Source organism: Gopherus flavomarginatus, chromosome 11, assembly GCF_025201925.1.
Source record: "Gopherus flavomarginatus isolate rGopFla2 chromosome 11, rGopFla2.mat.asm, whole genome shotgun sequence".
Classification (NCBI taxonomy): Eukaryota; Metazoa; Chordata; order Testudines; family Testudinidae; genus Gopherus; species Gopherus flavomarginatus.
The window spans coordinates 5324789-5348171 of record NC_066627.1 but is presented as its reverse complement, the minus strand read 5'-3'; the positions used below and the strand labels follow the sequence as shown (position 1 = coordinate 5348171).

Here is a 23383-nt window from a genome sequence, read left to right as displayed (position 1 = left end):
CTTCTGCCCACTGCTGGCTATGGTAGCCATTGCAGGACCAAGTCTGAACTCACAGCTCTTCCCCCCAAGTCAGGAGAGCTGCTTGGGGCATGGTGCCCCCACCTGGCAGAGCTGCCAGCAGGGGCCAGCCAATACCTGGCACACCCCATAATGGCACTTGGAGCAGAGGACACACAAGGCGCAGGTAAGGTGGAGGTACCCAGGCAGTAAACCCATCTCATCCCCAGTGAGCCTTCCCCCTCCCCCTCCCCGTGTCTGCCCTGCCCTCTCCCTCCTGATCCCCCAGCATGGAGTTATTAGGATATCACCACTGGACAGAGCTGGGGCGGGGGGAGCAGGCAGCAGGAATGGGACCCTGAGAGCCATGGGGACAGGAATGACCTGTGGAACTCACTGCCACACGAATTTAATAGGCTCAAGGGCCAATCAGAAGTTCATGGGGATCACTGCCAGCAAGGCAAAGGAGCCGTGTGCCGGGGTGGGGGAGCCAGGGGGAACGCTGCAGCTCAGGGCATGGCCCAGCAATAAGGGAAGGGGGCAGGAGGAAGTGGCTCCCCTTGGGAGTCAAGTATCAGAGGGGTAGCCGTGTTAGTCTGGATCTGTAAAAGCAGCAAAGAATCCTGTGGCACCTTATAGACTAACAGAGGTTTTGGAGCATGAGCTTTCGTGGGTGAATACGCACTTCGTCAGATGCATGTAGTGGAAATTTCCAGGGGCAGGTATATATATGCAGGCAAGCTAGAGATAATGAGGTAGTTCAATCAGGGAGGATGAGGCCCTGTTCTAGCAGTTGAGGTGTGAAAACCAAGGGAGGAGAAACTGGTTTTGTAATTGGCAAGCCATTCACAGTCTTTGTTTAATCCTGAGCTGATGGTGGCAAATTTGCAGATGAACTGAAGCTCAGCAGTTTCTCTTTGAAGTCTGGTCCTGAAGTTTTTTTGCTGCAGGATGGCCACCTTAAAGGTCTGCTATAGTGTGGCCAGGGAGGTTGAAGTGTTCTCCTACAGGTTTTTGTATATTGCCATTCCTAATATCTGATTTGTGTCCGTTTATCCTTTTCCGTAGCGACTGTCCAGTTTGGCCGATGTACATAGCAGAGGGGCACTGCTGGCATATGATGGCGTATATCACATTGGTGGACGTGCAGGTGAATGAACCGGTGATGGTGTGGCTGATCCAAATGCAAACGGACGGACATCATACCAAATGGACTAAAGGTAAAAAATCCACTGCTATCTACATACTACACAGACCACAGTGAGAGATTATGCCACACTCTATCAAAGAAACTGAGGAACCACCTGATCAGCATCCTATACAGCAAACAGGAAAACATCAAAAAAGAGCTCTCCAACCTGGAGACTCTCATTAATAACCAAACCTCCATACAAACGGACTTCACTAAAATAAGACAGGAGATCTACATTAATCACTTCACCTCTCTACAAAGGAAAAAGGACTGTAAGCTGTCTAAACTCCTACCTGCCTCATGGGGCCACAACCGTGGTACCTCCAACCCACCCAGCAATATCATCAATCTATCCAACTACACACTCAGTCCAGAAGAAAAGTCTGTCCTATCTCGGGGACTCTCTTTCTGCCCTGCTACCCCCACCAACATGATACAGTTCTGCGGCGATCTGGAAGCCTACTTTCGCCGTCTCCGACTCAAAGAATACTTTCAGGACAACACTGAACAGCGCACTGATACACAGGTACCCTCCCACCAACAGCACAAGAAGAAGAACTCCACATGGACTCCTCCTGAAGGTCGAAATGACAGTCTGGACCTCTACATTGAATGCTTCCGCCGATGTGCACAGGCAGAAATTGTGGAAAAACAACAACATCGCTTGCCTCATAACCTACGTCGTGCAGAACGCAATGCCATCCACAGCCTCAGAAACCACCCAGACATTATCATCAAAGAGGCTGATAAAGGAGGTGCTGTTGTCATCATGAACAGGTCTGACTACCAAAAGGAGGCTGCCAGACAACTCTCCAACACCAAATTCTACAGGCCACTTCCCTCAGATCCCACTGAGGAATACACTAAGAAATTGCAACATCTAGTCAGGACACTCCCTACACTAACACCGGAACAAATCAACATACCCTTAGAGCCCCGACCAGGGTTATTCTATCTACTACCCAAGATCCACAAACCCAGAAATCCTGGACGCCCCATCATCTCGGGCATTGGCACTCTCACTGAAGGACTGTCTGGATATGTGGACTCTCTACTCAAACCCTATGCCACCAGCACTCCCAGCTATCTCCGTGACACCACTGATTTCCTGAGGAAACTACAATGCATTGGTGACCTTCCAGAAAACACCACCCTAGCCATCATGGATGTAGAGGCTCTCTACACGAACATCCCACACACAGATGGAATACAAGCTGTCAGGAACAGTATCCCTGATGATGCCGCAGCACAACTGGCTGCTGAGCTTTGTGCCTTTATCCTCACACACAACTATTTCAAATTTAATGACAATATATATCTCCAGATCAGTGACACCGCTATGGGTACCCGCATGGCCCCACAATATGCCAATATTTTTATGGCTGACCTGGAACAACGCTTCCTCAGCTCTCGTCCACTCACGCCCCTTCTCTACCTACGCTACACTGATGACATTTTCATCATCTGGACCCATGGGAAGGAGACTCTGGAAAAATTCCACCACAACTTCAACAGCTTCCACCCCACCATCAACCTCAGCCTGGACCAATCTACACGGGAGGTCCACTTCCTAGACACTACAGTGCAAATAAGTGATGGTCAAATTACCACCCCCTATACCGAAAACCTCCCGACCGTTATGCCTACCTTCATGCCTCCAGCTTCCATCCCGGGCACATCACACGATCCATTGTCTACAGCCATGCACTGAGGTACAACCGCATCTGCTCTAACCCCTCAGACAAAGACCAACCCCTACAAAATCTCCACCAAGCATTCTCAAAACTACAACATCCGCATGAGGAAATAAGGAAACAGATCAACAGAGCCAGACGTGTATCCAGAAGCCTCCTACTGCAAGACAAACCCAAGAAAGAAACCAACAGGACTCCACTGGCCATCACATACAGTCCCCAGCGAAAACCTCTCCAATGCATCATCAGGGATCTACAACCCACCCTGGACAATGATCCCTCACTTTCACAGGCCTTGGGTGGCAGGCCAGTCCTCGCCCACAGGAAACCTGCCAACCTGAAACATATTCTCACCAGTAACTGCACACCGCACCATAGGAACTCTAGCTCAGGAACCAATCCATGCAACAAACCTCGATGCCAACTCTGCCCACATACCTACACCAGCGACACCATCACAGGACCTAACCAGATTACCCACACCATCACCGGTTCATTCACCTGCACGTCCACCAATGTAATATATGTCATCATATGCCAGCAATGCCCCTCTGCTATGTACATTGGCCAAACTGGACAGTCTCTACGGAAAAGGATAAATGGACACAAATCAGACATTAGGAATGGCAATATACAAAAACCTGTAGGAGAACACTTCAGCCTCCCTGGCCACACTATAGCAGACCTTAAGGTGGCCATCCTGCAGCAAAAAAACTTCAGGACCAGACTTCAAAGAGAAACTGCTGAGCTTCAGTTCATCTGCAAATTTGCCACCATCAGCTCAGGATTAAACAAAGACTGTGAATGGCTTGCCAATTACAAAACCAGTTTCTCCTCCCTTGGTTTTCACACCTCAACTGCTAGAACAGGGCCTCATCCTCCCTGATTGAACTACCTCATTATCTCTAGCTTGTCTGCATATATATACCTGCCCCTGGAAATTTCCACTACATGCATCGACGAAGTGGGTATTCATCCACGAAAGCTCATGCTCCAAAACCTCTGTTAGTCTATAAGGTGCCACAGGACTCTGCTGCTTTCCCCTTGGGAGGTTATTCCACAGTTGTCCACCAGGGGGTGCCACTCTCCAAGGCCAGGCTCCATGGGCCCGCAGATGCAGGGCAAATATGGCAGAATCTGGGCCAGTTGCCTCCGCATGACTCACTTCCAGAGCCAGGGAGAGACCCCAGGCAGCCCCTCATCACCACCACTAAACCCTCCCCCCCCCCCAGCTCATAGCAGGTGGAAAAACCCAGGAGTCCTGGTCCCAAAGCCCCCCCAAACACTCTCCAACCACAAGACCCCACTCCTGTCCCGGAGCAAGGGCAAGAACCCAGGTCCCCAGCCTCCCCTATTCTGAGCACTAGAGCACCCCCTGCCCCAGCCAGGAAGAGAGAGAACCCCAACATCCTGCCCCGCCCCGAAGGAAGCCCGGCCCCGCCCTTTAATGGCAGTACAGTTGGGAGGAGCCGGGCGGCCGCTTCCCCTCCCCTTTAGCTACGACATCCCGTCTGCGGGCGAGCCGAGCGGAGCTCCGGCCCGGGCAAGGCTCCGGGCTCCCTGCTGGGTGGAGGCGCAGCGCCTTGGAGAGGGCGCGGGGCCCCGGGAGCGCAGCGCCTTGGAGAGGGGCGCGGGGCCCCGGGAGCGCAGCGCCTTGGAGAGGGCGCGGGGCCCCGGGAGCGCAGCGCCTTGGAGAGGGGCGCGGGGCCGCGTCTCCACTCCCAGCGCCGGTGAGATCCGGGGACCATCCCCGCCCCCTTGCGGGCTGCCCCGTCGCCCCTTGCCGGGGGGCTCTGCGAGTGGGGCCTCTCCGGGGGGGGACCCCCTTCTGGGGTGGGGGGAGCAGAGGCCGCGCTGGGCTGCTGGGTGCCCGGTGCAGAGCCAGGTTCTACACCCCCACCCGGGGCCCAGGCCTCCCTCCACCGCACACACACCCAGGGCCTGCCCCCCTCCCCCTTGGTGTGACTCCCCCACACGCATCTTCCCCCGCAACCACCCCCCCCCTTCTGGGGCCTGGCCGGTCTTGGCATCAGCCCACCCGATTCTCCCCCCACCCTGTACCCTGGCCAATGGTGCCCTTCCCCATTCCCCCCCCACACACACACAGGATCTGGCTGGTCTTGCCTGGCAGGGCTTCCCCAGGATCCCTCCTTCTCACTCTCCACTTCTGTTGTCTCCCAGGCTCTCAGCCCCCCATGGCCGGGATCGTCCCACGGGCACATTCCCCTGGCACCGATGTCTTCGCCACCCCTCACGGCTTCTTCGTCGTCCGCTCCGACGTGGGCTGCTTCCTCCAGGCGCCCGAGTGCCACTCCCCTGAGGCCGTGGAGATCCGGGGCCTGCACCCTGCCTGCCGGGGCGGGGAACACTATGTGGGCGACGCTGCCGGCTCCTCCGTCTGCATTCTCCAGGGGAGCGCGTTCCACCGAACTATGGACCTGAGCACAGCCCCCAGCCCCAGTGCCCTCCCCCTGCACCCCACGTGCCGTGGCGGAGACCACTATGCCTCGTGGGGCGGCCGCTTCTCCGTCATCTTCCTGGCCCGCAGCGTGGTTCTGTCTGTGGCTGACCTGACCACGGGGGTCGAAGCAGAGGAGATGCCCCTGGAGCCTGCGTCCTGCCATGGACTCTACTACTACGCGTGTGATGCTACCCACCTGGCTTTCCTGGGTGTGGATGAGCAGCGGGGGCTATACAGCCAGGTCTTCTCTAGCTCGGGCCACCAGGACGTCCTCCCCGTCCATGCGGATGTGACCAGCTTCCTCCCCGGCGGCCTGTCCCTGGTCCACAGGGGCACCTTCGGGGCATGGGAATGCATCAAGCTGATCCAGAATGAGACGGACGGGCCGCTCCCCGGCAGCCACGAGATAACCCGGAAGGTGGGACACGTGGAAGAGAAATTGGCCAACTGGACCTTCTCCACGGCTGGTTCCCCGGAACCTGCAGACCTTTCAGTGGCCTTGCTCCAGGCCCAGTTCTCCCTGCCCCCCGCCTATGGGGGGCTGGGGCTCAGGACGGAGCAGGAGGAGTGGGAGGCCGTGGCTGAAGAGGGAGAGGAGCTGCGGATCATTCTTCAGCCCCAGCAGAAGCTCTACTGGTGGCAGTATCACCTGGGCTTGGGGAACCGACCTATACTCTTCTGCCGCTGCCTCAAGGTGACTCGTAGCCCCGCGTCACCTGACCACCTCCCGCTGCCCTGGTCGGACTCAGGGGACGCTGGCGTCTGACTGGGGAAGGGAGGCTGGCAGTAGGGGAAAGGTTAATGTTGTTGCTGAATAAATGATGTTCTATTGTACTGGCGGCGGCTGTCTGGGGATGGCTCTGGGACCCCACCCCGCTCCCTCCCAGGGTGGGGAAATTGAGGCATAGAATGTGTCAGGAGAGGACACAGAGTTGTGGCTGCCAGCCCTTTGATCTAACCACTAGACCCCACTCCCATCCCAGATCTGGGGATAGAATCCCAGAGTCCTGACTCCCAGCCCCACCCCCATAACCACTAGACTCGACTCCCCATCCAGAGCCAGGGAGAGAACGCAGGAGCCCTGAAGGCAGCAACACGTTTTTCTTTGAGCTTCCCTAGTGTCCCAGGCAGGTATTGCACCTACAGGCAGGTTCTAGCACTGCGCTATCTGGGTCACAGGGGGCCTGGGAGTACAGGGGAGAAATGGGGTTTGGCCCAACTGGGACCCCCAGGTGACAACTGAGCAGCAGGACCCCATGGAAGCGGTGTGTGTGGGCGGGGATGGCAGCCTGGAGGAGACCAGGGGTCAGTTTGGGGGAAGTCGGGGCTGTGGGAGCTCAGTGGGCGAGGGACTTACGGGATCTGGGGAAGGCTCTCTGAGGGAAGTAGTGCTGCAGTTCCTGTGACCTTGTTCAGCACCAGAGCCAGTCGCAAACCTTCAACACAATTTGGAATGTTCTCCGTGACTCAGTTTCCCTGGCTGTAAAATGGAGTGAGGATCCCACATATTGTCTAGGGAAACTAAGATCATTGGGGCAGGGACTGATTCTCACGAAAGGTCTGTGCAGTGCCTGGCACAATAGGGACCCTGATCTCAGTTGGGGTCTGTGCAGTGCCCGGCCCGGACCCTGATCTCAGTCCGGGTATTCTAGAATCATAGATTATCAGGGTTGGACGGGACCTCAGGAGGTCATCTAATCCAACCCCCTGCTCAAAGGAGGACCAATTCCCAACTAAATCATCCCAGCCAGGGCTTTGTCAAGCCTGACCTTAAAAGCCTCTAAGGAAGCAGATTCCACCACGTCTCTAGGTAACCCATTTCAGTGCTTCACTACCCTCCTAGGGAAAAAGTTTTTCCTAATATCCAACCTAAACCTCCCCAACTGCAACTTGAGACCATTGCTTCTTATTCTGTCATTTGCTACCACTGAGAACAATCTAGATCCATCCTCCTTGGAACCCCCTCATTCTTCTCTTCTGCAGATTAAACAATCCCAGTTCCCTCAGCCTCTCCTCATAAGTCATTTGCTCCAGCCCCCAAATCATTTTTGTTGCCCTCTGCTGGACTCTCCAATTTGTTCACATCCTTCTTGTAGTGTGGGGCCCAAAACTGGACACAGTACTCCAGATGAGCCCTCACCAATGGCTAATAGAGCAGAATGATCACATCCCTCAATCTGCTGGCAATGCTCCTACTTATACAGCCCAAAATGCCGTTAGCCTTCTTGGCAACAAGGGCACACTGCTGACTCATATCCAGCTTCTCATCCATTGTAACCCTTAGGTCCTTTTCTGCAGAACTGCAGCCTAGCCACTCAGTCCCTAGTCTGTAACAGTGCATGGGATTTTTCTGTCCTAAGTGCAGGACTCTGCACTTGTCCTTGTTGAACCTCATCAGGTTTCTTTTGGCCCAGTCCTCTAATTTGTCTAGGCCCCTCTGTATCCTATCCCTACCCTCCAGTGTATCTACCACTCCTCCCAGTTTAGTGTCATCTGCAAACTTGCTGAGGGTGCCAGCCCACATCATCCTCCAGATCATTAATGAAGATGTTGAACAAAACTGTCCCCAGGACCGACCCTTCGGGCATTCCGCTTGATACCAGCTGCCAACTAGCCATGGAGCCATTGATCACTACCCATTAAGCCCAATGATCTAGCCAGCTTTCTATCTACCTTATAGTCCATTCATCCAGCCCATACTTCTTTAACTTGCTGGCAAGAATACTGTGGGAGTCCACATCAAAAGCTTTGCTAAAGTCAAGGAATAACATGTCCACTGCTTTCCCCTCACTGAGCTACCCCAACACAAATAATTTGCCTCTCTCCCCCTCAATCTCCATTCTCACCCCTCCATCCATCCCATCACCCGGCCATTTAGCTCCCTTACCCTCCACACTGTGTTCAGGCATCTCCATCCCACCTAAACAGGGCCCATCAGGAGGGTGTGGGGTGGGAACCATGTGCCAAGGGGGGCATGGGGAGCCCTTGCTCTCTGGCTCTCTCCGGGGACACAGAATATCCTGTCTGCGACTAGGGTACTAGGTTTGTCCTGGGAGCTGGTGCCCTCTCATGTCTCCTGAGGAGGGGAGGGGCTCAAACAGACCCCCTAGGTTCCCCATCTTGGTGTGGTTTCAGCTCCCCCTGGGTCAATCCAGAAGCACTCCTGACTGCATTGGGATCAGGGCTAGATTCAGATCTCAGCTCCTCCTCCCCACCCTCCCCCTGGCATCCATCTGGAATCACCCATTGACTGCAGTGGTGTTGCTCCAGGTTTACACTGAAATAGAAGTATCCAGGACATGTGGGTGGTCTGACATTTGCGGTGCTGGATTAGGAGTCAAGACTCCTGGGTTCTATCCCCAGCTCTGGGAGGGGAGCGATGAGCAGTGGTTACCCTGAATTGTATCCCATGACCTCTTGGAGTCTTTGAATTTTGGGGTGACGAAAATGCAGTTTTATCACACGGGGCCCCGCCATTTATTTATCATCATTATCAAAAAAACATATTTATATAAATAGCTGCTGAATGTATAAAGGTCGATACGGCTGGGTAATGACTCGCCGAGCCCTCAGCATTGGTGAGATAGAGACAAGATAAGAAAGGTGGAGAACACAAGGCTTAGAGGTTGGGAATGCAGGAGACATGGCTAGAACACCAAAGGATTGCAGGAAGACGAAAGATGTGCTAAGTGGGTCAGATCATCTCCAAGCATGGAGCTGAGATGGGGTGAGGCTTAGGGAGAGTGTGGCTGGCGGGGGATGAGATCTTGGAGGACTTTGTAGGGAGAACATAGATAGGATGTTGAAGGAGCTGGGACTCCAGGAAAGATGGGTAGAGCAAAGAAGGAAACTCTCTCCTGAGTGGGATTTTTGGCCTGGCTGAGGGCAAGAGGTAGGAGACAGAGAGAAGAAGACTCGAGCTGACCAAGGTCAGAAGGAGACAGGCTAGCAAGGAGAAGGCATGGTGGCCAAAGCTTGGAGAGAAGCTCTAGCGAGGAGATGTTGAGCCCCCTACAGCCAGGACGTCTTTGAGCTCAGGCCGTAGTGACGCATGCTTTAAGGTCCACAATGCACCAGTCGCTCGCTTGGAGGCACTTGGAACAGATTCTGCTTCCTTGACACTGGAGCCAGGCAGAGGTAGATCTAGGGCATAGGGCATGGACTTGGAGAAGCATCCATGTATCGTGGGCTTACAGCACAGACCAGAGGGGAAGCCCAGAGTATGGACTTCCTACACGTCCCTGGAACAGGAAATCTACATGCAGCAGCAGGAGGACATGATTGCCAGCATCCTACGATGGCTGCAAGGAGCCTTGTAGATCTCCTTGGGCTGGCACAGTGGAACAGATTCTGGGTGGGGATGTGACAGGCTCACTGGGTCTGAGGGGGCAGAGGCCAAGATGAGAGGAGGAGAAGTATGGACTCAACCTTGGGCTCCTCCAATCTTTCTTTCCTCGTAAACTCCCTCTTCCCCCTCGTCCATCAATTGCAACAAAGGATGAAGAAGACCGTACCCACTTGCATTCTGTCTGCCAAGCTCTGAGTCTCCAGCCTGGCTGGGTCTGAAGGACATCGCCAGGTTGTCTCGTGAACCTCAAGTTGCCACTGCCACTACAAATGGTTGGCTTGGAGAAGGATCAGCCAACGCTTCTGCCATGGGTGGCTTCGGTCGTAGCTTCCAGGTATAGTGGTCAGTTTTCCAAAATAAATACACCATGATCTGTCCCTTCTCCATCATAGGTGATGAGGCAAGTTCGGGTGGGTTCTCCCACGGCTGCAGCAGTCTCTCTCCCCAGGCCAGAGAAGGGCTGCTGGATGTCTCTCTGGGAAGGCACCCTAGATGAGCTATAAATGGTCCTTCAGCGTTTGGCGAAGTCCTAACTGTGGGGTACCTGGATCAGATGCCAGGCGCAACCTCAGAGGGATGAGTGGAGAGAGACGTGGCGAGTAACCCTCCTGCAACATGTGTGGTCCACAGAACAGGATAAGTATCTACTACTGCTACCAGACAATGACAGTTACACCGTCAGCTCTGTCTGTAATGCTGGCACTTAACGTTGTGGCTTCAATCCCGGCTGGTGACCCAGCTGCTATATAACACTCTGGTTCATACAGGATAACAACCTGCTACTTTTACCAGCTAATGGGCTTACTCCTGCAGCTCAGTTGGCTGTGGTCAATGATTATTAGCACTGACAGCTGTGGGTTCAAGCCCTCCTGGTGACTTGGTGGGGGGCTTGTCCACATGAGAGGATAATAGCTTCCTGCTGCTACCAGCCAATGGAGTTATGTGGGGCAAAGTCCATGATTTTGGTCCTGAAGGTCATTGGTTCAGACCTTGTTCATGATGCTCCATGGAAGGTTGTCTCGTAAAGAGCTGGTCCAGGTGGGAGGTTAATAGCTTACTCCTGGTAATGAAGTTCAGCTAGGATTTTGGTGGGTGCGATCCCTCCTGGTGGGAGAATGAGGGTAGACCCCAGGGGGTCAACAGTGGCTGACGTGGGCATCTCAGAAGTTGAGGCTCAGAAGGTTTTCAGAGAGCTTGTTCAGGTCCCTGCTACAGGGCTCTCTGTGCAGGACAAAGTCCACCTTCTGGTCCTGACCCATGAAGATTGTCAGGAGCTCCTGCCTCAGCCGCTCAGTCTCCCACGGCTTCCGTACCACCTCCTCCTCCTCTCCCTTTTCCTCCTGTGGCTGTCTCCTCCGCCGCCGCTCCCCGGGGGGCTTTCTGTCCCGCAGCTGCAGCACCTCCGTCTGGGAGGCTGGCCGGCTGGGGGCGGGAAAGGGACCCCCACGCCCCGCAAAGGAGTGACACGTGGGAGGCTTTGGCCTGCTGTGAGGAGCATTGAGGCAAAATTAGCATCAGCTCCCAGCCACCCCCTGATCCCCAGATGGTTGGCAGTGGGACAGGCATGCAGTTCCCAAGTCTGACCAGCAGGGGCAGGCAGGCATTTGGCAGTCAAAAATGCCAGCCTTCAAGGGGAAGAATCAGCGTCTCCTTAAAGGGATTTTGGCACATGGGGCATTTCTGCCGATCAGACTCCCCCAGCTGAAGGAGGTTTGGCCGGGAGAGGTGGCTCCCCACATGACTAGGTACCTGAGGGGTTTCTGCAGGAATTCATCCAAGGTGGGACCCTCTCGGCCCAGCGGGTCGTCTGGAACCATGAAGATGTTCCCCACAAAGGTGAACTGCAGCAACCTGAGAGTGAGGAAGACGTTCAGAATCCCATTCAGGATCAGACCTGGCACCCCCATGTTCCCTTCTCTGTCCCCCTGAGCCAGCTGGTTTCCTGCCCTGGGGCCAGGTTGAAGCTGGTGCCTCCCCCTATAGGGGAAAGGCCCAAGATCCCATTCCCACCCTGCTGAGCCTGCCCGTTCCCCCACCCTGGGCCTGGATCAGACCCGATGCCCCCTAGAAGGGAAAGGACCCTGTGTCCCATTCCCCACCCCATGAGCCAGCCAGTCCCCGCCCCCTTAGAGGGGAAAGCCTCCAAGTCCCATTCTCTGGCCCCCTCACCTCTCTTTGATGATTCTGATCCATTTCTTGGACTCCTGCATGAGGTCCCGGAGCTGGTCATTGGTGACTATGACCCCGTTGGTCTCCTCTGCCAGCCTGAGCATGAACCTAACCCAAAGGGGGCAGAGTGAGACCCCAGCACCCCAGGCCCTGCTCTGGGCTCCAGGACAAGGCTAAGAGCAGGATCCCAGATGCTAGCTGTACCTGACACTGACCACAAGGTGGCAGCAGCACAACATGAGTGGAACCCTAGTCCCCTATAGGGAAGCAGTGTGGGCATAAGGGGGTGCCTGTCTGCCTGCTCTAAGTGGGCGGCAGGTCTCGAGTGAGAGGCACCACAGACCTAGGGGGCAGAGGCCAGAGCTGGGATAGCAGGGGTCTGTGGGTAAGGATTGAGGGGCACCACAGCACTGTGGGGGAGGTTGTTTCTTTTTCTATTTCATCCCCACCTCTGGAGCTCAGCTTTCAATTAACCCCCAGCTGCAGCCGCAGGGACTTTCTGCTTCACAGCCACCCCTTCATTCCTCATGTGACCAGATGGGTGTAGTAGCGACTCGCAGCTTGGAAAGCCCAGTGGGGGTGGGCCTCCGAGCCTGGCCCCTCATCTCTCTGCCAGCTGCACTTGGAGAGCACCACATCAGTGGCCCCTCCTGCAGGGGCAGCGTAGAGTGGGGGGGGGGCTCCCCTGATTGGGAGGGGGGCAGGGAGGGAGCCCCAGGTTTACCTGTCATCATAGGATGTGATGCGCTTCCCGGCCACTTGACGTGACGGCGTCAGAGACAGCAGGCTCAGGTCCTGCAGCTGAGTCAGGAAATGTCTCTCTGGGAGAGGAGGGGAAATGAGGTGAGGCTGGGGGGCAGGGTGAGGCTTTAGGAGGTGGGTCTGTGTGGGTGAGCATCAAGCCCTAGGGAGCAGGGTGGTGTGGGGTAACAAGGGGTCCGGGGCCGGGGGGGGGAAGCTCATGGCAGGGTAGCAAGGGACCCTAGGGGACCAGCCTGGTGGGTTAGTGAAGGGCCCTGGGGGGCAGGCCCAGGCAATGTCACACAAGGCCATAAAGGTCCATCATCACCCCACCTCCTTTCTTACCTTCCACCCTGGCAACCTTCTCCATCCGCCACTGTGGCACGAAGACCGTCACCTCCCGGTGCCCACGGTCCCAGAAATACTGCACAGCCAGAGCAATGCCACGGCAGGAGAAGAACTGGTGTAAGCCATGCCTACAGGAGGGACAGAAAGTGATGTTGAGGCACAGAGGCGCCGGCACTGGGTTCCCCGGCACAGGGTTGGGCACATAGAGGAAGACGGGCCAATGCAATAGGGCAGCCCTAGAGTTCTGAGCTGTCCGCCAGGTGCGGGAGAGGAATTGGGGCTGGTTTGGTCTTGAAGTCAACTGACGCCTGTGGACTAGTCAAGCATAGGGCCTTAGGAGACCTCAAATCCAGATGAAGCCCCAAGATCAAAGGCCTGACGTTCCCATAGGCTCCAAGATTAGACCAGGCTCCAGAACCTGAAACTGGATTGTGCATAGGCCTCAAGACTAAACTATCCCACAGGACTCTAAGCTCGACATTCCTGTGGTGACCTCAAGAGCAAACTAGGCCCTGAGGCCTACAGACAAGTTAAGCCTATGGTCTTGGGGCCTAGATTGGTCTTAAAGGCAGGAAAATCTAACAGAAACCTGCAGCCTAGGCTGATTTTGAGGTCTATGGTCAAGTCAAGCCTAGAGTCTTGTGGCCTACAGGAATGCCAAGTCTAGGGACTTAGACTGTTCGTGGGACCTATGGCGCAGATCAAACATGGAGATTTAGGGCCTGATCTGATCTTGAGGCCTGTAGGAAAGTGAAGCCTAGAGTCTTGGGACCTGTCTGCATCTTGAGGCCTACAGGAAAGTCAAGCCTACAGTCTTAAGGGCTTAGCTGTTCTTAAGGCATATTGAGCCCTAATGGCACATCAAGCCTAGATTCTCCAGGCCTACTCTGATCCTGAGGTCTATGGACAAGTCAACCATAAAATGCTGGGGCCCAGTCTGGTCTTGAGGCCTACAAAAAGAAAAGTTACTATCTTGAGGTCTAGTTGAGGTGTACTGAGACCTGCAGGCAAGTTGCAAGACCTAAATCAATCAGATTAACAGGTATTCAGCTGACCAAGCATCCTGATTTCTTAGCTGAGCTCACCACCCACCATGCCCTAGGTCTCAGAGCAAGACGCAACAACACAGGCTACTTACACCATGGCTACATTGCTGCCATCGATAATGACCCTCCTTAGGTTCTTTTTCCCTGGCGTGTTGGCCAAGATGAGCTTGAAGGGTGTCTGGATGGCTTCCTTGAACCGCTGGGCTCCGGTCACCGTCAGCACTGGGCCCACTGGCACTGGGTACACGTCCTCAGCTGGCTGGCTCTCCTCGGAAGCCCATGCAGGGGAAGCTACGGGGGTCACATCCATGGGGAAATCAGAACCTTCTGGGAGGAGAGGTGGGCCACGGACTCCCCTGTGGATAGGAGACCCGCCTTTCCTCCCTGGTTCGCAGTGATGTTGACCCTGGGGAGACTTCTTGCCATTCGAGAGGGCCAGCTCTCCATCTCTGCGGCTGCCTCTGTGCTCCAGCCTAGTTTCAACCCTGGTCTCCTCTTGGTGGCTGGCTTTCTCATTGAGCCTTCTCAGCAGACCGGCCAAGGGGACCCCTGTCCAGATCTCAGCGGGAATCTCGCTGGGCGAGTGGCCACAGTTGGCTGCTGCTGACTTGATGACCTCCAGCAGGTATTCGTGTTCATCTTGGGTCGTCTCTGGTGGCGGAGGAGAAGGAGGAGAAGACATCCCCCTTGCCCCGGACTCCTGGAAGGGTGCAGGGCCATGCTCCTGCTGGGAGAAGGAGGCCTGCTCCATCTGGACCCTGTCCAAGATTTTTGAGGGGGCTTCCTGCACCCCACATTCCAGCAGCACCTTCTTCACCACCTGCTCCTCATAGCCCATAGTCTTGAAGAAGTTCAGCCTCATCTTGAACTCCTTCTCTGTCCACGATGATGAGAGGGCCCCAGCCGACAGTTCCTCCTCCTCCTCCTGGCTGCTCTCCTCCGGCCCCCTTTCCTCCTCTTCTCTCACCCTGTCCTGGGTGGCAGGGAACATCAAGTCTTGAGCCTGCTGGCTGGCGTCCAAACCTGGGATGGGCTTCGACGACCGTTTGTAAAGCACTGGCCTCTCGAAGGCCTCCTCCTCCAGCTTTGCCTGATCCTGAGAAATGCCTGGGTTGCCAGACCTGGAGTCCTGATGCCTGGTCTGATCTGGAGGTCTACTGAGGTCAAAGAAGTCCTGGGGCCATCCCTGAGACCTAGCCCCACCTGTCGCTTTGGCTTCCCACCAGGGTGACTGGTCTTGACTGATGATCGGTGGCACCCACAGTAAATTCCTCGGTGCCCATTCCCCAACTTCTTGCTGGATGTCCCGCACTAGGCTGAGCAGCTCCTCCTTGAGCGGGGTGGGCAGGATAAGAAGGTCTATGGCATGCTTGTCATCGTGGGACTCCACCAGCTCCCGGAAGGCCTTCTTCACCAGGGCCTCCTGCTCCTCCGGTAGCCGGGGCGTCTTCTGGTACTTCTCCACGAACTCCTGGATGCGGCTCTGGGCCATCACGAAGGCCTCGGCTAGGCCTGAGACCAGCAGGGAGCCCGGGCTGAGCAGGACCAGGTTGGCAGAGGTCCCCTTAGTGAGACAGTCCAGGAAGAGACCTTGAGCTCCCACAAAGACGCACTGCATGTCCTTAGGGTAGCAGACTTTCTGGCTCAACTCCGGGCTGCAGAGCCCCTTGATGTACTCCTGGAGGACACAACACAGGGACAGGGTTAGGACACCGGCTGCCAAGAATGTACCCTCTGCTGGCTGGAATCAGAACTTCTCACTGTGTGTCATGAGCCCTGTACTGCTCAGTGCTGGTCTGGAGCTGTCTTTGAGGCAAAGACTGTCTGTGCAACACCTTGCACAACAGGGCCCTGATCTCAGTCAGGGTCTGTGCAGTGCCTGGCACAAAAAGGCCCTGATCTTGGTTGGGGTCTGTGCAGCGTCCAGAACAATGGGGCCCTGATACATAATTATATGTTTGTATACAAACAAAATGTGCATTTAAATGAATTTTTTTTAAGATGCAAACCCAGCACTCAAAAGCTAGGAAATGCCAGAATTGCAGATGTCTAGGTAATCTTAACTCAGCCTCCTCCCACACATACATCACCACACAGGTTTTAATTATATGATCACATGTATCTACCTATCCTCATACAAACCCCCACTCGCTCTCTATCACTGTATCCGTATAAATCTCTACCATCTATCCATGCTTGCGCCATGCTAGGGTGACCAGACAGCAAATGTGAAAAATCAGGATGGAGTGGGGGGTAATAGGAGCCTATATAAGAAAAAGACCCAAAAATCAGGACTGTCCCTATAAAATCGGGACATCTGGTCACCCTAATCCATGCACTCCCTATCTATCTATCTATCTATCCCCAAACACCCCCTCTAGCTATCTATCTATCTATCCATCCCCAACCACCCCCTCTATCTATCTATCCCCATCTACCCCCTCTATCTATCTATCTATCTATTCCCATCCACCCCCTCTATCTATCTATCTATCTCCACACATCCCACTAGTTGCCCTTATCAGAATTAATAATGGCTACAAAGGGTGTGTGATGATGCCCCTCACTCCCAACCCACAGCCCCCTGCTGTCCCAGCCCCCACCGCCACCCCCAGCTCTGCAGGTTCCCCCACTCCTGACTCGCAGCCCCCTGCTAGCCCAGCCCTGGGCTTCCGCAGCTACATGTACTTCCTAAACCACCGTGTGCAAAGCTGATCAGCGTGTGGGCGTGACTGGGCGGGGGGAAGAGGAGATGGTTATTTTGCTTGCAATTTCCCCCGTCGGTTTCACGCCCACAACAGAAGAAAAATTCCCTGCCGCTTGGGGTGGAATCGAAAGCAAAATCAGCCAGGGGCGTGTCCTGAAATCCAGTCACTTCCTAGGGTGCTGGAGCATTATGGCAGGTCAGCTCCCTGTAGGGCCTCTCGCCTTCCAGAATAAACCAGAGGGAGTGATACTGGCAGACCAGGTGCCAGCTCGTGCCAAGCGACCCAGGCCTCAACTGAACACTGACAAATAGGGGGTGGGCACTCATCTGGCTCCCCTGTCCGTTAGTGTTGGTGATAAGTTTGCCAGCCCTCCAGGATTGTCCTGGAGTTTCCAGGAATTAAAGATTAGTCTTTGATGAAATATTGTTATGTGATGAAACCTCCAGGAATACGTCCAACCCAAATTGGCAACCCTACCTGGTGAAATCATTAAACCTGCGTTAATCTCGCCGGTATCCCTGCTCGGGAGGTCATATCTGCCCTGTGAATCACCAGGACAGGGACATGAACGGGTGTCAAACACAGGAGGGCAGGGGCAAGACATGAACTAGGGCAAAATGCTGGGCACCAATAGCAACCTCCTGTCCCAGCAATGCCAGACAATCGCGGGACATTAGAGGCTGCGAGACTTTGTCCTTTGCTCCCCTCCCCTACCCCCATGGAGCAAGCCGGTGCCTCCTGTTGGCTGAGTTTCTAGCTCAGAGCGAAAGAGGGGAAAGGAAGGAAAAAGCCCTAACGAGGAGGAACTGTGTCTTTATGCTGCTTAGACATGGCGGGGTGAGGACTAAGCACAAGCAAAAGATCTCCAGTGCTTGGCCTGGGCTAGCCCTGGAGGACATATACAGCTGATGTATTATAGAAATGTCTATTCCTTTTTTCCTCAGCTTGGAACTCATTGGTGTGTATGTGTTACCCACTTTACCCTTGTTTCCTTTTCCTGTGTAATAGAACTGGATATAGCCTATTACAGGACTGACTACAAGGGCTGTCTTCAGCATTAGGTCTAAGGTGTGACTGAGCTAGGTAAGCGACCGGTTCTTTGTGACAGGGAGGAAGCTGACTATTGCTGCGATTCTTGGGATGAGGGACCATCTGGTACAACGGTAGGCTCCCCTGGTGTTGAGACAGATTGGGGTACCCAAGGGGGACTGTCTGGGACTCCATGCTAAGGCTGTGACAGTGGCTGAGGAGTTCACACTTGAGAATCAATTAGTGACATCTCAGCACAGAACTCCTAGCCAGTTTGGGCTCTGTGTCTGGTTCCTAAGTTTGCTCTGAGGTTGGTACCATGCTCACGAACCATTGAAGGACAAAGGCATATAAACACAGGGCCAAATCCTCAACGGGCTGTGAATCAGTGTCACTGGACTGGCGAGCTGTTCTCATCAACTTCAAAGGAGCGACGGCTGATTGATCACCAGCTGGGATCTGCCCCCATTGACTCCAGTGGAGCTACAGCCCGTTGACAACCCCTGGGGTACGACTCATTCAGTCCAATGGAGCTACGGGCCATTGACCCCAGTTGGGATCTGGCCCCATTGACTCCAGTGGAACTACTGCCCATTGACCCCAGCTGGGATCTGGCCCCACTGACCCTAGCTGGGATCTGGCCCCATTGACTCCATTGGAACTACTGCCCATTGACCCCAGCTGGGATCTGGCCCCATTGACTCCAGTGGAGCTACGGCCCATTGACCCCAGCTGGGGTATGACTCATTCAGTCCAATGGAGCTACAGCCCATTGACACTAGCTGGGATCTGGCCCCATTGACCCCAGCTGGGATCTGGCCCCACTGACTTCAATAGAGCTACGGCCCTTTGACCCCCGCTGGGATCTGGCCCCATTGACTCCAGTGGAGCTACGGCCCATTGACCCCCACTCCGATCTGGCCCCATTGACTCCTGTGGAGCTATGGCCCATTGACCCCAGCTGGGATCTGGCCCCACTGACTCCAGCTGGGATCTGGCCCACTGACTCTAGTGGAGCTACGGCCCATTGACCCCAGCTGGGATCTGGCCCATTGACCCCAGCTGGGATCTGGCCCCATTGACTCCAATGGAGCTACAGCCCATTGACTCCAGCTGGGATCTGGCCCCATTGACTCCGGTGGAGCTACGGCCCATTGACCCCAGCTGGGATCTGGCCCCAGTAACTGTGGTGGGGTCCAGGCTGCATAAATACTGGTTAAAAATTCATCAATCGATTTCAGAGGCAAGGAATGGTGTGGAGACGCAGAGACTCAATGTTAGAACAACTGGTGCAGAACCCGGGGAGTGAGCGACAATCTAGAGGTCACAGGGTATATTGAAATTCACCCAGGGCGGAGACAGGTGTGGGGAGGTTTAGGTGATATGAGTTAACTACCAAATGTAAACACAGAGAGAAGCAGAGTCATGAGGTTGAACTGCATACAGGGTGTTGGCGGAGCTACTCCCGGAAGTGTCACACACAAGATGGTGTGAAACCTACTCACAAGGTGTTGGGACACACACACACACACTGGGGAGGGGGGTGTTAAATTCCTTAGGGACTGCATCCCTTTGGAATTGTGACACACCCGCATGCAGGGTTGTGATAGATAAACATACAAGGGAGGTAGGGGCTGTGTGTGTATTAGACCCCTTTAGTGTTATCTCACACTCACGGTTGTGATACATCTCTCCCCCCCCCCCCCACACACACACACATCGTGCTGTGCTCTGCACCTCCGCTGGTTTGTGATCAGTATGGAAGGCCATGGTTGTCAGTATCCACACTTGATATATTTACACAGGCGGGGCTGGGACACATGCACACGCAGGGCAAGTGTGTTACGGTTATACGCACACTCACCATTGCTGCTGTACAGTCTGAGGGTGGATTTATGTTTCTGCACAAAAGCTGGAAAAGGTTGCCCATTTTACAAAGAGCTTAGAAATGGTAGAGAGGAGTTTTGGCTGGACAGAGAGATGGATGGATGGACTGGGTGTGTGGGAGGATGGATGGATGGATAGGGTGGGTGAATGGATGGGTAGAGGGCGATGGATGGATGGACAGGGTGAAGGGCCGTGGATGGATGGATGGATGGATGGATGGGTAGAGGACTGTGGATAGCTGGATAGATAGATGGGTGGAGGGGGGTGGATGGAAGGGTGGAGGGATGGAAAGATGGATGAAGGGGTGGAGGGATGGATGGATGGATGGAAGAGGGTGTATGGGGATCGAAGTATACATGTCTAGCTAGAGGTGTGTGTATGGTGACACATAATTAAAGGGGGGATGAAGGGCATGAGTTAATGGGGGTGTGGGAGGATGGGTGTGTGGGGGGCATGGGGAAGTGTCTGAGGATAGGGGTGTGTTTATGGGGATGGGGGTGTATGTCTGGGGTTGGGGGAATGAATGGGGGTGTCAGGGAACGTCGAGGTGAGGGGGGTGTTGGGGAGATGGATGGAGGTCTGCGGAGGTAGGAAAGTGTCAGGGGATGGGGGTGTGAGGGAAGGGGGAGGTGTCAGGTGAAGGGGTGTGTGTCAGAGGTTGGGAAGGGAGCTCAGGGGTGTGTGAGGTGATAGGAGGTGTGAGGGGGGTGGATTGGGGGTGGGGGACAGGGTGTGTATCAGGGGATGGGAGATGGGATTGTGGGGTTGGCAGACATGGGAAGAGATGGGGGGATTGGGGATGGGAGTGTGGGGGATGGTGGGCATGGAGGGAGATGGGGGGCTGGGGGACGGGAGTATGGGGATGGCAGGCATGGGGGGAGATACAGATGTGTATGGGGATGGGGAAGTGTCGGGGATGGGGGTTTGAGGGGATGGGGGCTGTCAGGGGTTGAGGGGATGGATGGGGTAAAGGAGTGTGGCGGGGGAGATGGGGATATGTATGGGGACAGGTGTGTTTGCTGGGGGATGGGGTGTTGGGGGATGGAAGACAGGAGTGTAGGGGTGGCGGCGTGGGGGGAGATGGGTGTGTCAGGGGTTGGGGGGATGGAAGGGGTGTCGGGGGATGGGAGTGTGGGGATGGCAGGCGTGGGGAGAGATACAGATGTGTATGGGGATGGGGAAGTGTCGGGGATGGGGGTTTGAGGGGATGGGGGCTGTCAGGGGTTGGGGGGATGGAAGGGGTGTTGGGGGATGGGAGCGTGGGGGTGGCAGGCCTGGGGGGAGATGGAGGTATGTCGGGGGACGGGGACATGGGGAGAGATGGGGGTATTCGGGGAGAACCCAGCAGCCCCCCCATTACCTTTGCTCTCTGCAGGTCCTGCTGAGGGCCCTGCAGCTGCAGCCAGATCTGCCCGGCGCTCATTGGGGCGCGGGAAGGGCCCTGCCCGGCACCCAGCACCCCCAGCACGTTGAGCCCCACGCCGAAGAGCCGCTCGATGCGGGGCCGCTGCTCCATGACGGCTGCCCGGGCCTCCTCGGGGACTGCAAACTCATCCAGTGCCCCCATCTCCATGGCACCACCTGGCGCCACGGTGCCCACCTCCGCCTGTCTGGACAGCCACGGGGGGAGGGGTTAATTATTGGTCATCGTTCATTCACGGGGGTGAGGGTGGTGGGCAATGCGGGCGCTGGGCGGGCAGGCGATGGGGGAGAGGCAGGTGAGGTGACCTGGCTGGCGGGTGGGATGGGGGGCTTAGATTTTGCATTGGCAACGCAGGCTACCCCCTAGTCTTGCAGTGCCTTCCCATAATTCCCCAAGAGGGCTCCCACAATGCACTGGAAGCAGCTTGGTGCAGCACAAAGGATCATGGGAAATGCCCCCAGAAGTTCCAGGGACACAGATTCTGGCTCCCACAATGCGCTGGGCTGAGGCAAGTGCCGACCCCCGGGCTATCTCCGCTACAAAGATGTGCCCCCGCTGATCTGCCGCCTGCGTAGTCTGCATGCCCGACCCAAGCAGCAAACCAACTAATCCCAGACAGGAAGAGGAATAAACTTTGGTGGAAGCACATTTCTACTGGTATAAGCGCATCCACACTAGAAATTGCACTGGGATATTGGTGAATATCCTCCCGCCTCCCAGTGGATTACATCTGGACACAAGCTACATCGGGATCAAGCTTTAATCCAGCCCAGCGACTCCAGTGTAAATGCTCTGATCTTTGTTTAATGCTCCAGATGGTTCCCAGCTGACCCAAATCAGCCATTCTGGGAGCCAACTAAAGGTGTGGGTTTAACCTGGGTCAGAATCACCGCGCAGACGTCTTCCTACCTGAGTTTCAAAAGTTTCTGTAGTGCTGGCTTGGGTCTTTGAGCGCTGCTAACAAAGAATGGATAATAATTAATAGATGAGATATTACAAGTTAATAATACTGCAAGATAATACTGAATTATGTATTCCAAATTATATATAATTGATCATAAATATACAATAATAATTAACATACAATATGTAACGATGACTTGTAGTATATAATAACTAGTCGTAACTAGTGAACTGTAAATAATCTACAATCAACCAAAATCAATCAATGATCATCACAATAATTAATCTACAGTACATAATACCAATGAATTACAAATAATGTCTAATCAATCTAAAATAAATAATCATATTAATATACAAATTATAACAATGTATTATATATAGTAATTAATGAACTATAAAATATATGCTCATTCATAATCAATAATAATTAATATACATACACAATAACAATGAATAGTAATTAATGACATAAATAATTGCTCATCATAAACACCTTATAATAGTCACAATAAATATACAGTTCATAATAACGGTGAATTATAAATAGTAACTAATGAATTATTAAAAAATATATAACCAATCTGACTAAATAAATGGAATCATCATAATGTTTGATTTAATATATAATGCAGAATAACAATTATAAATAGTAACTAGTGAATTATAAATAATACATAATGGCTCATAATAAATGATACCAGAGCGCACCCATGGGATACAAGTTTGGTGTGTGACCAGTAAGCCTTGGCCCTTATAGGGGGAGAGATAGTTCAGTGGATCAGCTTCCCCATTGTACAGATGGGAAAACTGAGCCACGCACAGGGGAAGGGATTTGCCCAAGGTGAGCCAGCAGAACCAGGGATAGGAGTCCTGGCTCCCAGCACTCTATCCCCTAGACCCCACTGCCCTCCTGAGCCTGGGGATAGAACCCAGGAGTCCTGACTGCCAGCCCCCCCTCACCCCACTCCCCTCCCAGACCCGCGCGCAGACCCCCGAGTCCTGACCCCCAGCCCCCCACCCCCTCCCAGAGCCGCGCACAGACCCCCGAGTCCTGACCCCCAGCCCCCCTCCCAGAGCCGCGCACAGACCCCCGAGTCCTGACCCCCAGCCCCCCACCCCCCCTCCCAGAGCCGCGCACAGACCCCCGAGTCCTGGCTCCCAGCCCCCCACCCCCCTCCCAGAGCCGCGCACAGACCCCCGAGTCCTGACCCCCAGCCCCCCACGCCCCTCCCAGAGCCGCGCACAGACCCCCGAGTCCTGGCTCCCAGCCCCCCGCTCCCGACCAGGCTCCACTCACCATAGCCCGGGGTCCGGGCTGCCCCTGCCAGGCTGCGGGCGACGGAGCGAGGCGGAAGCGCTGGCGGCGGCTCCTCCCCGCGGGGCCCCGAGCAGCCCGGGGAGGCTCCGGTTGCTGCGCAGTTTCACTTCCCTTGG

At 54.7% G+C, this 23383-nt stretch overlaps 2 protein-coding genes across 6 annotated transcripts in view; one reads left to right on the top strand and one right to left on the bottom strand.

Moving 5' to 3' along the window:
- KHNYN (KH and NYN domain containing) overlaps positions 1 to 23383 on the bottom strand; it is a 23777-nt gene extending 394 nt beyond the window's left edge. Inside the window, exons 1-9 of one of the 5 annotated variants that reach the window (XM_050918451.1) lie at positions 23247 to 23383; positions 21953 to 22000; positions 20981 to 21230; positions 14089 to 15674; positions 12948 to 13078; positions 12586 to 12682; positions 11862 to 11969; positions 11442 to 11543; positions 8793 to 11177 (exon numbers count right to left, since the gene is read on the bottom strand). In XM_050918451.1, coding sequence (XP_050774408.1) covers positions 10853 to 11177; positions 11442 to 11543; positions 11862 to 11969; positions 12586 to 12682; positions 12948 to 13078; positions 14089 to 15674; positions 20981 to 21193 — 2562 coding nt within the window. In that variant the 5' untranslated portion in view covers positions 21194 to 21230; positions 21953 to 22000; positions 23247 to 23383 and the 3' untranslated portion in view covers positions 8793 to 10852. Of the gene's footprint in view, positions 1 to 8792; positions 11178 to 11441; positions 11544 to 11861; positions 11970 to 12585; positions 12683 to 12947; positions 13079 to 14088; positions 15675 to 20980; positions 21231 to 21952; positions 22001 to 23246 lie in introns of those variants that run through there. The other 4 variants (XM_050918452.1, XM_050918449.1, XM_050918447.1 and 1 more) reach the window with 4 other exon arrangements.
- Positions 4322 to 6178, top strand: LOC127031546 (uncharacterized). Its single transcript, XM_050918477.1, has 3 exons — positions 4322 to 4475; positions 4546 to 4613; positions 5065 to 6178. The coding sequence occupies exon 3, from the start codon at positions 5079 to 5081 to the stop codon at positions 6108 to 6110; it is 1032 nt and encodes a 343-aa protein (XP_050774434.1). The 5' UTR covers positions 4322 to 4475; positions 4546 to 4613; positions 5065 to 5078; the 3' UTR covers positions 6111 to 6178.

Excerpts from the sequence above, each read along its gene's own strand:
- LOC127031546 (XM_050918477.1), top strand. The coding sequence starts at position 5,079 with ATGGCCGGGATCGTCCCACGGGCACATTCCCCTGGCACCGATGTCTTC.